Genomic DNA, 12,064 nt, shown 5'->3' with positions numbered 1-12,064 from the left:
TATAAGGATTTTGGAATTTTTCATTGTGACCTCATCTGTTTAATTTCTCAGAATGTGGTAGATTCAAATACTGAAATTAAATCTGGAATTAAATTTTTCACTAAGACAAAGAGTTACTTTACAGGGGTTGGTTACCTGTGACATGTAGATAACCCCCCCGCTCCAAATTTTTATCTGGTTTTCATGGGGTTTTCTCTCCAACATTTCAAAAATTGAAATGGAAAATCTCTCCTATTTTCATCTTTGATCCCACTCCCAAACAACGTAAATTCTCATAACTGAAGAATACTTTCCTGCTATATGTTAATTTGGGGAAGTGGGAATATTTTGCCTCCAAAGATGGTCTGTTCTCCCTCCACAATTTGCTTCCTTAAATACTAAACAGGTATACATTGAAAAAGAAACTTAAAAAGTTAGCTCCACAACTTTCAAAGATGTGTCCAGACAGCTTTTTGTTTATAGGTGCTCTTGTAATGAGAAACATATTTTGTTTCGGCTTCAGATCAAAAGAACTGTGTTTCTGCCAAGCAGAGAAGCAAGACAAAAACTTGAATTGTTCTGGATTTGGGTCAAAAAAAGTTTGGACAGTTCTTGTAGGAAGAGGAGGTCTACTTCACCATCCCCCACTGAAGCATCATATCCAAGCAGCTAGTCTACACTGCTCTCCCCTCTCCAGCCTTCCAGTGATTTCTTTTGGTTTTTCTACCACCACACTATCAATATTCTAGGCTTTTTTCTGTTCTTGCTCTTCCCCAAAACCTTTGTCTCAGGCACATATCTGGACCAAAGATTTTAGTCTGGACAAAGACCACAGGAAACTTGTTTTTCATAGTTTGTGCATGGAATCTTTTGCACACTCTTGTCTATAATGTTAAGATGGTCAGGAGGCTATATGAGGTCCCCATCTTTCAAATGTTATTCACTCTTGCTCCACTTATTTACAATAATGAACATTTGCCATCTACAAAATTTACCTTTGCTATATAAAGCTCGGTGAACCTTTGACGGCTTTTCCACATTAGAAGCTGCAGAAAATCCTGGAGGTAGGCGGATATGAATCAACGTTAAAGTTGAAGGGCGAGCAAAAGGATGCTTAAATGGACATACACTAAAATACATCCGTACACCTGCAGGAAAAGATGTGATTGTAAGTTAATAATGGTAATAGGTTTGACAGAAATACATAAGCCACAGAGATTTCATTAATTAATGGCTTTCATAACATTTAATACTGCAGAAATGAGATGTGCATCTACATCCTGCTGTGACAGATGAGGTAATTATTTTTCACTCTTTAAAATATACAAAGTACACAGTCGTTATGTGGATTGTAGCAGGGTGAAAAAAGAAATCAATTACACAAAGATGAAGAAAGATCAAAGTTGTATTAGGTATTTTTCAAAAGTAGGATGATGTTACAGAGAAAGGCTGAGGGAGATATCTCATATTATCAAGAATGGCACAAGTCATATGGTGAACAGATGTTGGAACATAGCACCTCTAAACAGCTGGAACCATTCTTGCGATTTCTGCTTAAATACCCAATAGTCACTGTAGAACTTTACTTTATGGCCACAGTTTAGCTTAAGCACCATTTCTTTAACAGAGCTTCCTGCCTCCATGTCTTGCTAGATATATTTCCCCCTCTCTCAAAATTAATTCACTGTATCTCTATGTTTCTTCTGGGTGCCTTGCCACTTAACTTTCCCTTGTGCAAGAGCGTGTTAATGTAGCATTACAGTAAAATGCAATTAGCTCATCTGATCATATTTCCTGTCTGGTCTACCTAGTAAGACTGACATAAATCTTGCAAGTCTGAAAGTACAATTCTTCTGTTGTTTCCTTTAGAGCCCAAGAAACTAGGCAGGGTCCCCCTTGCCTTGCCCATTATCCAGCTACAAGCTACAGTGTTTCTTATCTGTCTGTTCCCTAGGCAGGGTTTCTTGGCCGTTTTCCCAAGGTCTTTCCCACATACCATTACAACAGCCAACCCAAGTAGGATGTAAAAGTCTTACAAATGCTATACTTTTCACAATCACATGCTAGACAAATAAGATAGGATACTGAATTCCTACCTGCGTGACTGACTGCCAGTAACTGACAATCTATAGACTCAGAATTTTCAATCACTGCAATCTGGACAATTGGTTTAAACACAGAACGGTCGATGGTCCTAAAAAAAATTCAAAAGGACACCTGAAGTATTTTGTTTAAACAAAATCACCTAAAAAAAAAAACAGTTGGGTCCATAAGCACATCTTCTTAGGTCACATAATTTACCTGGCAACCCTTCCAGCTGCAGACACAATAGTATTCTGAGAAACAGAAGCAACTCTCACCATCCCTTGGCCATCGTGACCTAAATCATAAACCTGTAATTTAATTACATTGTTTTTAGTGGATTTAAAATAAAATCATTTATCATTAATTCCATGCTGCAAAGTGTTGCTCGTATATAGTACTCAACAGAAAGGCAGTATCCATGCTACATGGCCCAATGGAGGAAAGTATGTGAGAAGTTCTTGAATTAAATGCATGCAGGTATGAAAGAACAAGCATGGGCACAATAAGAAAAAAAATACAGGACCAAAGGAAGGGGGACATTCAGGATTAAGGACACAGCAAACCTGGGATTGTTGTACGGCAGGCAAGCCTTGCAAATGAATAGTCTCAAATGGGAAGAGCATAAAAATATATAAAAAGCATCAGAATGCATAATAGAAGTGCCTACAGCAAATGCATATGGTGCATACATTTCTACCCTCAATTCTGCATTAGTTTCAATGGAATTTAGACATAAAAGCAACATTTACTGTGCTGACAGCCTGTAACATAAGAAACCAAGAATAATCAGAATATTTAAAAGTCATACCTGTATCACCCCTTTTTCAGAACGTGTATATAAAATGTTTCGGGAGTTGTCAATGGCTATTTGAACAACGGGATCTATAAAATTAATTTTAAAATTCAGAATTATTTGTTGAAGGCCTAGAGCTTATTTGAAAAAAATGTTTTTTTATAATATGAATTGCTTCGCTTTTCTAAATCAATTGCATAGCAAGTCTGAAAAGTATCTAAACTCAGAATCATTATCCAAGGATTTAGTTTTATTATATGAAAAAGAATTAAACTGTTATATAGTAATAATTTAGGATGTAAAATAAAATCAGTTAGTTGAACCGGATGGGCCATGCATATTATTGTGTTGTCTACACAAGTTTATTTATGTTTTATTGTTACTGTAGATCAGTGTTTCTCAACCTTGGTAGCTTGAAGATGGGTAGACTTCAACTCCCAGAATCCTCCAGCCAGCGCTGCTGGCTGGGGGATTCTGGGAGTTGAAGTCTACCCATCTTCAAGCTACCAAGGTTGAGAAACACTGCTATAGATTATTCACCACCTACCATCTTCTGAGAACGTGAACTGCAGTAAAGACGGAACAAGAAAAGAAAGGGTGCTCTTTGAGTGATTGATCTTCCTACAGCGCTGACTGAACCAGCCTGCTTCTGCCTACAAAAATAAAAAAATTCATTAGCTATAAACAAGTATGCAAATCAGTGGATTATTTTATTAATTTATTCAGGAAACCCAACTCTTGCATAAAGCAAGTGGTAAATTTTAAACAGGGTAAATCAAAATACTTTTTAACTAAAGCCGATCCAAAGATCCTTTGAAGGTATACAAAATAGAATTGCACACTTTGCGTGTTGTGCTTCTCTTTTGGATTCTGCATAAGAAGTTTAATACTTGTGAATTTAAACAATGAAGGGCATTAAATTTCTATTCAAAGCTTCAATAGCTCATCCCTGCTTATTATTTTCCCAGTTGAAAGATGTAGATTCATTCTTTTTTTAAAAAAATAACTTCGTTACATTTTAAGATAAAAAGAACTACAATCAAGAAAAAGAAAAAAGAGTAAAGAGAGCAAAAAATTCAACAAAATAAAAAAATAAAGCAAAAATACAACTTTCAACTTCTTATAAAGCAAATATAAAATTTACAGTAAGCTCTTATTCTACAGTTACAATAGAACAACCATTTCTAAATAATCTATTAATATTACTAATCACAAATCTATATGCATAATTTCATTTTTTATGTATCATGCAAAAAGTCCAATAGGGTCTTCCAACTATCATTAATTATTCAATATTTTTTGTAATAAGAGCTGTCAAATTTCACCAATTCCATCTACTTACAAGCCATTCTTCCACTGTGGGCATTAAGCAGTAATTTTTAAGGACAGTTCATTCCTATCAAAGATCTGTTTGCAAGCCTGAAGTTTGTTTATAATTTTATAAATCCATATCGTTACTTCCACATCTCTAATCCTCTGTATATGTGATAATATTTGTGCAAAAAAAAGCAGTTTAATCTCTGTGAAATCTATTAGAGGAACTATTGATATTAAAATACACTTCTAAATGTTTTGTAGTTGACAAACGTCTAAAGATTAAGCATAAAATCACCGAAAAATTTACTGGTGAAAATCTCTTAGCATTGTCCATTACTACAATAAAAAAATATTACTAGAATATGCTAGAAATTAGCCAAACAAAAGTGGGAGGTATGGAGGAGAATATGCTGTAAATCAGCCAAAATAAAAAATGCTGGAAATCAGCCAAATAATAGGAGGAGTTATGGAGGAGGATATGAATTTTGAGATAAATTTGTGTAATATGAAATGTGTAAAATTAAAGGTAAATAAAGTCTAAGATTTAAATAAATATATTTGATAAAGTTTAAGATTTTTTAAAGACTTGATGAAGGAGTCTAGAGATTAAGAAATATGGATAGAATTTTGACATAAATTGAAATAAAAAATAGAGCTGTAGTCAACTTGAAACTAATATGTGTGGTGATAAAATTGTAAGGTAAAATAATCAGATTAAGAGATTAGAATATTTTTTAAACTTTATGTTTTGATATTGATGTAAAAAGGTGTAATGAAGGGAGCTTGGGAAAGAACCAGATATAATTGAATTTATAAATGGATATAAAAATGAATTAAGTTTTTTTTTTTTTTTTGGAAATTAAATCGGTGGTGATATAATAGAATGGTTCTGATTAAGATATTAGAATTTATGTTAAAAAATTTTTTTTATATGTTCTGATTTTTAATTTTAAAAGATGTAATGGGAAATTGTGAACGGAGCTTTTTAAAATTTAAGCGATTGTATCTATCTATGACTGGATCGAAGCTTTGCTCTTGAAAGATATATTTTATGTTTATGTTGGGAAAAAAATAAAAAATATTTTTTTAAAAAAAAAAATACTCCAACCTTTTCTCTTATGATCCGTGTATTTAAAAATGCAGTTAATTGCTGGCTTTAAACTGAACAAATGCAACTTCACTTGCCTGGTAAGCAACTTCATACAGACAACCATCTTTGCCAGCCATAAAAATGCGCCCATTTTCAGCAGAGGTTATAGTCAGCAGATATGTGTTATCAGTAGGAAGTGAGTAAAGGGGGTCAGGGAGAAGCTGCATTCCACCAGACATGCTATCATTGAGGGTTCCAGAGCCTGACAAGACAAAATCAATTATTATTGTTTAAACACCTTGATACTACAATAAAGTTATTCTAAAAATCACTAAGAATCTCAACTATGTACTAGAAATTATTAAGTCTTATTTTCTCTCAGTAACCCGCTGAAAAGTTAGAACATAAAATCATAGGGCTGGAAGCAGTGGTGAAATCTAAAATTTGTTACTACCGGTTCTGTGGGCGTGGCTTGGTGGGGGGGTGTAATGTGACTGGGTGGGCGTGGCCAATTTTTTTTTTTTACTTTTAAAACCATTTTTTCTACAACCTCTTCGGTGAAGAGCCATTTAAAAGAAAAAAAGCCTCTGATGATCGCGCGGCTCAGCTGGGCATTTTGAGGGTGGGGGCAGGGATTTTTGCTACCGGTTCTCCGAACCACTCGCCTCCATCGCTACCGGATCGGGCGATCCAGTCCAAACCGGGAGCATTTCACTCCTGGCTGGAAGGGACTTCAGAGGTCTTCTAGTCCAACCATCTGCTATTTAGCTGCAGAAACAATTTGAAGATCAATGCCTGTGTTAACACACATATTTTCGCATGTCAGATTTCTATCCTATGCTAAAGGCAGCAACATTTAATTCAAAACAAGCTGAAAAATTCCTATGGATGGTATGTATCTTCCTCAATCTCTGGTCCTCTACCAGAGGCATGGGAATTTCAGGATTCTGCATAGTATCTTAGTTGTTCCTAACACAGAGTTCTGATGGCATTCCTGTGATCTGTTGGAGCCACTCTCCCAGATTAGGAATCACAGTCCTGAATGCTTCCTACTTACCACCGGGACCACTTTGGCCTTTACTTTCCACATACTCTCTAGTTCCTCCTTCAGAACCTGGTACTTCTCCAGATGATAACTATTTATGGATGCATGGATGGATGAATGGATGGATTCATAGATAGAAAGAATTTATGTGGCTGCCCATCTCTGGGGGGCGTACAGAAAGGATATACTCAACCTACCTGCTTGCAAGGTAGTATAACTGAGTCCTAAAATTACTATATCCACAGGAGTAGCTAAAACCAGCAAGTGCCGTATATGTGGCTGAAAGATTCCTGTGAATAATAAAAATATAAGAAAACATGTCCATACACCAGTTTTTCACTAACAAAAATATTATCCAAATCTATAAATAAGCGGTCTCTAAACAAAATTAAAATGAAGACTCACATACTGCCCACTGGTTTGACGAAGAGAACTTTCATAACACTTGGTAGCCTGAAATAATATTGCAAGTCTTTTAACTATTAATTTTCTATCCTGGGGGAGATCCCTGTAATCAAACTTCAATCAGGCTGATTTATAGCGCCATACAACTCCTTTAAAAGAGGCACACTGCAATGCATGGGAATGTTTAGAAAGCCTTTTTTTCCACCAGTCAAGTTTGTATGGCTACTTGGAAAGTTGCTACCAAATACTTCCATATGCACATATGCTTTTAACCCCTTTGGTTTGAAACACAAATGTAAAGGCAACTGGGATAACCTTACGAAGCAGACACCCAACCCTGAAGAGATGGGTTTGCTATGATTGAAAGAGATGCATTGAAAAGTGTTTGTTTGAAAGGATTTGTGCCACTCTATTAATGTACATAGTACTATCCAAAGTTCACATGACATAGTGAACAAAGCTTAAGGCTTATTTGGAAATACCTGCTTGAAGCTACTGGCTTTTTTTGAGCATGGACAAGGCTGCAGAATTATTAGTTCAGCCTAGTTTGCCACTTCATCCCAATGTGCTGCATGGCTTGCTCTGGCCAGAAACCCCCTTCACACTCTCACACCCAACACCCAACACCAACAATTCATGGTTTCTTTATATTGTTCTGGCTAGAAGATGCCATTGCTACTTTGAAATATGTGAAAAGCATGCTTATAGCATGAAACACACTCTGCCAACTGTGCTTCCATGTTCAGGAGAAGACAGGAGAGTTTGCTATATTATCCTAATTGCTTTATATGAAGATGTCCATGAAGGACAATTTCTATGAAAACTGTATTTCTAATTTTTTTTTTACAAATACCAAATATAGGTTTGTTCTCGCAAAAAATAAGAACACCCCATTCTCTGCCCTGTCCCTAGTTGGGCTTGTTTATATAATATTTTACCTGCTTTTGGTTTCACCAATCCAACTGCAAGAATGGTTTCACTGAGACCATCAAAATAAGCAAGGTCTCCCCTATAAGAAGCAATACAAGAAAGTTGTATTAAAATATAAGAAATTTAGGACATATTTCTAAAGGAACCTGAACTGGAATTGATAAGTGTAACATTTTGATTTTTATGCAGATCGTACATACATATCAATTTTGAGTTATGAATATCTTGTGTGGGTATGTATGCATGTACACAAATTCTTCATCTACATACCCATCTTCATAATTCCACATAAAGATGTCACTATCGATGGTCAGCCATGCCCTACTGATCTCAGGAAACACTCCCATCATACAATTACACTGCATATCTGAAGTACCAAGATTTAAGGAATAAAAACATAGAACTTAGAAGATATTGCCTGATATAAGAAGAGATCAGGACAACTATATAAATCCAGATTGCAGTATTGTGCTGGGCACTCAAACCTGGGAATACATTTTTTATGCTATGCATATGTTCAACTAAGAGTTTTAACATTATGTGGCACAAATTTAAATAAAAGCAATTGTCAAAGTCTATTCCAGTGAAAGAAAAATTATCCACAGGACAAAATTCCTTATTTTTAACTATAATTTTAAAAAGTACCTATATTTCAGTCCTTCAAAATTAATAAAAATATACTTTTCTAATATATTTTTCAATCTTTGAGATAAAATTTGTGTTATTTTCAAATAAAAAGTTTTCCATAAAATAAACATTTACAATAAATAATGTTCTCTTACATTTATGTAAACTACTACCGTATTGCAAACACTATAATAAGCTTTCTTTACATAGGGTAAAAAGTATTGGCAGTGGCTTTATGTATGTTTAATTCTAAAAAATTGAAAAAACAAAAGACAGAAATAAAGGCAACTAACATTATATGCAGATACTGGTGAAAATAATACTAGTGAAGAAGAGCCAGCATTTCTCCGAGTCACCCTCCTCACATAGTGAAAAGTGCGTAACATTTCACTAATATCAAAATGAGGATACGTCCAAATTGCTCAACAAGTTCGTGGGGTAAAGGAACTCTTCGAATTGAGCTTATTTCTGGAAGGCAGGGAATTGAAAGAAAACCAGGCCCCTGTAATGGATAATCCATATCTGATATGCCAGAAACAGAGGGACTACCTGTAATTGAGGGAAATAAAAAAAGAAACAGTAAGACACAACAAAAATACTGCTATACCAATATGTACCTCTGGTGAGATGCATAAATGATTTTCCCAGTATTTTTCTGTTGATGTTTCTGTGTGTTTGTCTATTGACTTCTAAGAAGTTATCTTTGAAAAGTCTGACAGAGATTGGGCGGGGGGGACAATGACGACACACAATACTTCAAGAAATACATTTTTCAAAAAAATATTAGATCCTTCTGGAACATCAGCCCAAATATATGTTCTAAAAGGATGCCACAGTCACTAATATCTTTGAAAACCTGGATGTTCCTTCAGGCACTGGGAGCAGGACATTAGGTGAGTTATTTTGGGAAGCAATATGTCTTTGCTTGTTTTGACTGTGAGTTTTGTTCTTATTTTTTTGGAATATTTTGATTTGCTTTTATGGCGGCATGCTTAGAGTTACATTTTTGCTAGAGGAATTCACACATACCTGAACTGAATCTTTGATCTGTCTTTCAACTGACTACATTTTTTTTTCTCATTCTATTAGACACTTATTTTACCCTAGAACAGCTTCCTTGGATTAAGATTAAAAAAGATGACACACCATCTACTCTGATTTGAATTGCCCCCTGCGATTGACCTCGAAATCAGCCAGTTAGCTGCCATCTGCTTAGAACCTGCTTGGCTATCTTATTAAAAATGGCAAATTTTAAAATCTGGAACGTATTTCTATCATATAAACATGGCAGGTTGGCTGCAAGATAACAGAGAGACGTACGTGACACGTATCTAACTTTTTCAAAGCCAAATGAAAACCTTTTCATTCAACCAAATCCTTTAGGTTTTCAAAAGTGAAATTATATTTTTTAAAATCTTCCCACACTGGTAAATTTTACACTGTAATTTCCTTGGAAACAATATATTTGCAATCGCTTTTAGCTTGCAGCCTATGATTACCCAAAAAATTAGACCTGACTACTCAGCTTTATAGCTGCAGTTGTTGACTGCTTTTATTTTTAATATATCCTATTTTCCATTCTTAAGTTTCATTGGATCATTCAATTTTGTCACATGGCAGCAAAGGAGGGACAGATCATTCTCCCCATGTCCCATCATGAAAGCATATGAATACAGGTGACCCTTGATTTACAATTCACTTGGTGCCCATTCAGTTACAAGGGCACTAAAAAAGGGACTTAAGGCCATTTTTCACACTTGTGTCCTTTGCAGCATCCTCACAGTCATTTGATTTACCTTTGGACAACCGGTTGATATTTATGAGAGTTGCAACGTCCCTGGTTCGTGTGATCCCCTTTTGCAACCTCCTGACCACAAAGTCAATGGAGAAGCCAGATTCACTTATTATTATTATTAATTTTATTAGGAAGAGCCTGTAATACAGTGGACTAAAGCACTGTAATTAACATCTGCTGCTTGCAATTACTGCAAGTTCAAATCTCACCAGGCTCAAAGTTGACTCAGCCTTCCATCCTTTCTAAGGTAGGTAAAATGAGGAGTCAGATTGTGGGGGCAATAAACTGACTTTGTATAAATATACAAAAATATGAAGGCTATTGCTTAACGCATTGTAAGCCGCCCTGAGTCTCCGGAAATAGCGGCATATAAATTAAAGCAAAAAAATAAATAAATAAACAAATTTGTATGCCGCCTCTCTCTGAAGACTCAGGGCGGCTCACAATGCATTTAAAATCATTATAAAAAACATTTAAGAATTAAAAACATTAACCAATGCGGCAAAAAAAGTCGTAAAATGGGGCAAAACTCACTTAAACCAACTTTTCACTTAGCAACATAAATTTTGGGCTCAATTGTGGTTGTTTTAAATCGAGAGTCTATCTGTAGTTTTGACATTGGCAAGGCTGCATTAACAGTCTCGGAGAGGCATCCCGAGACCAGACTGCTGTTGGTAAGAGTGGACACGTAAACCATTAGGCAATACTGCCGGGGGAACCCGGAGACCCGACGGGAGAGGCTCTGAGCCTTCCAACGAAGCGATTTAATCACCGCAGTCAGAGGATGCGAGACTGAAAAGCGGTGCCACTAAAAAAGGCGGACAACATGCAAAAGTGGGTGCCTTGCACAGGATTAGAGGAATCCTAGGCAGCCTGCATGCATGCCGGCCGAGAATTATGGGCACTGTAGTCGCCCAGGAGGGAAAGTCCGACGTTTCCCAATAAGACATTCCTCACCGGGCGCGGGCACGTTCAGCAACTCCGAGAGGTCCGGGTAGCACCGGTCTTCCTGGATCTGCCGCTCGATAATACGCCCCGCATTTTCCAGGGCTTCCTGCAGGGCCGGGGCGGCCGCGGGGTTCAGAGCGACCGGCATGGCCGCGGCGGACAAAATCCCGGCCTCTCAAGAGGGCCAACGCGGGCCACTAAGGAACCGCGCGCCTCGCGGGCAATCCCGGCAAGCTCCGCGCGCTCGCGCGCTCACTCGCTCGCCCGCCCAACACGGCGGCTTGGTCAGCGAGGAGAAAAGCCTAGAGCGGAATCACAAACGCACACTTCCGGTTTGTCGGGTCGAACCAGAGGCGAGGAATTCCCTCTTACCCTGACTGGAGGGAGGGGCTGCTGAAGAGCGCGATTGGTTCTTGCCGGGAGGAGCACGAGGCGCTCGGGAAAGTGACAGCGGTGGTGGGAGGGGGGGGGGGGGCAAAAGAGTGTCATTCCCAAATGTTGGTCCCATGGAATGTCATGTGGAAATAATACTGCTCCCCTTCACGCTGACTCAATGCAGATTTGGAGATATAGATAGCCCTTACTATCTATAATCAGGGGTCTCCAACCTTGGGAACTTTAAGACTTGTGGACTTCAACTCCCAGAATTCCTCAGCTCAGCTTGCTGGCTGAGGAATTCTGGGAGTTGAAGTCCACAAGTCTTAAAGTTCCCAAGGTTGGAGACCCCTGATCTGTCAGATGTAAATGCCTTATTCTCTAATGTGTAAATAATGTATATATGGAACATCAGGGGTTAACTTATTCTTTGGACTTTAATGTATTCATAATTTACCACTCCCATTCCTGGCTCCACCCCTTGTATATATAAGGAGCCATCCTCCCCATTTTACTTGCTTCTATCTTGAATATTCAGCGAATATAGAATGCCTATTATGATTAAAGAGAAATATATTTAAATCTCTAACTTCTATTATCTTTATTGAGTCTGATCCTGAAAATATTGCAACAAGCTGGTAGCAGAGGATGGTTAATTGACTCAATAAGTAATTA

General features: G+C 37.2%; 1 protein-coding gene across 1 annotated transcript in view; it reads right to left on the bottom strand.

Moving 5' to 3' along the window:
- Positions 1-11,169, bottom strand: part of NUP155 (nucleoporin 155) — a 35,687-nt gene extending 24,518 nt beyond the window's left edge. Inside the window, exons 1-11 of the mRNA XM_070935939.1 lie at positions 11,024-11,169; positions 8,683-8,820; positions 7,915-8,011; positions 7,653-7,723; positions 6,507-6,599; positions 5,356-5,526; positions 3,405-3,506; positions 2,873-2,946; positions 2,281-2,372; positions 2,076-2,173; positions 975-1,127 (exon numbers count right to left, since the gene is read on the bottom strand). Of these exons, the coding sequence (XP_070792040.1) occupies positions 975-1,127; positions 2,076-2,173; positions 2,281-2,372; positions 2,873-2,946; positions 3,405-3,506; positions 5,356-5,526; positions 6,507-6,599; positions 7,653-7,723; positions 7,915-8,011; positions 8,683-8,820; positions 11,024-11,162 (1,228 nt within the window). The 5' untranslated portion in view covers positions 11,163-11,169. The remainder of the gene's footprint in view (positions 1-974; positions 1,128-2,075; positions 2,174-2,280; positions 2,373-2,872; positions 2,947-3,404; positions 3,507-5,355; positions 5,527-6,506; positions 6,600-7,652; positions 7,724-7,914; positions 8,012-8,682; positions 8,821-11,023) is intronic.
- Between the last annotated feature and the right edge of the window lie 895 nt (positions 11,170-12,064).

This window comes from Pituophis catenifer, unplaced genomic scaffold (genome assembly GCF_029215685.1).
Source record: "Pituophis catenifer annectens isolate HBS135680 unplaced genomic scaffold, rPitCat1.0.hap2 SCAF_2, whole genome shotgun sequence".
Classification (NCBI taxonomy): Eukaryota; Metazoa; Chordata; class Lepidosauria; order Squamata; family Colubridae; genus Pituophis; species Pituophis catenifer.
Note: the sequence above shows the minus strand (reverse complement) of the source record. Positions and strands in the feature narration are given on the sequence as shown.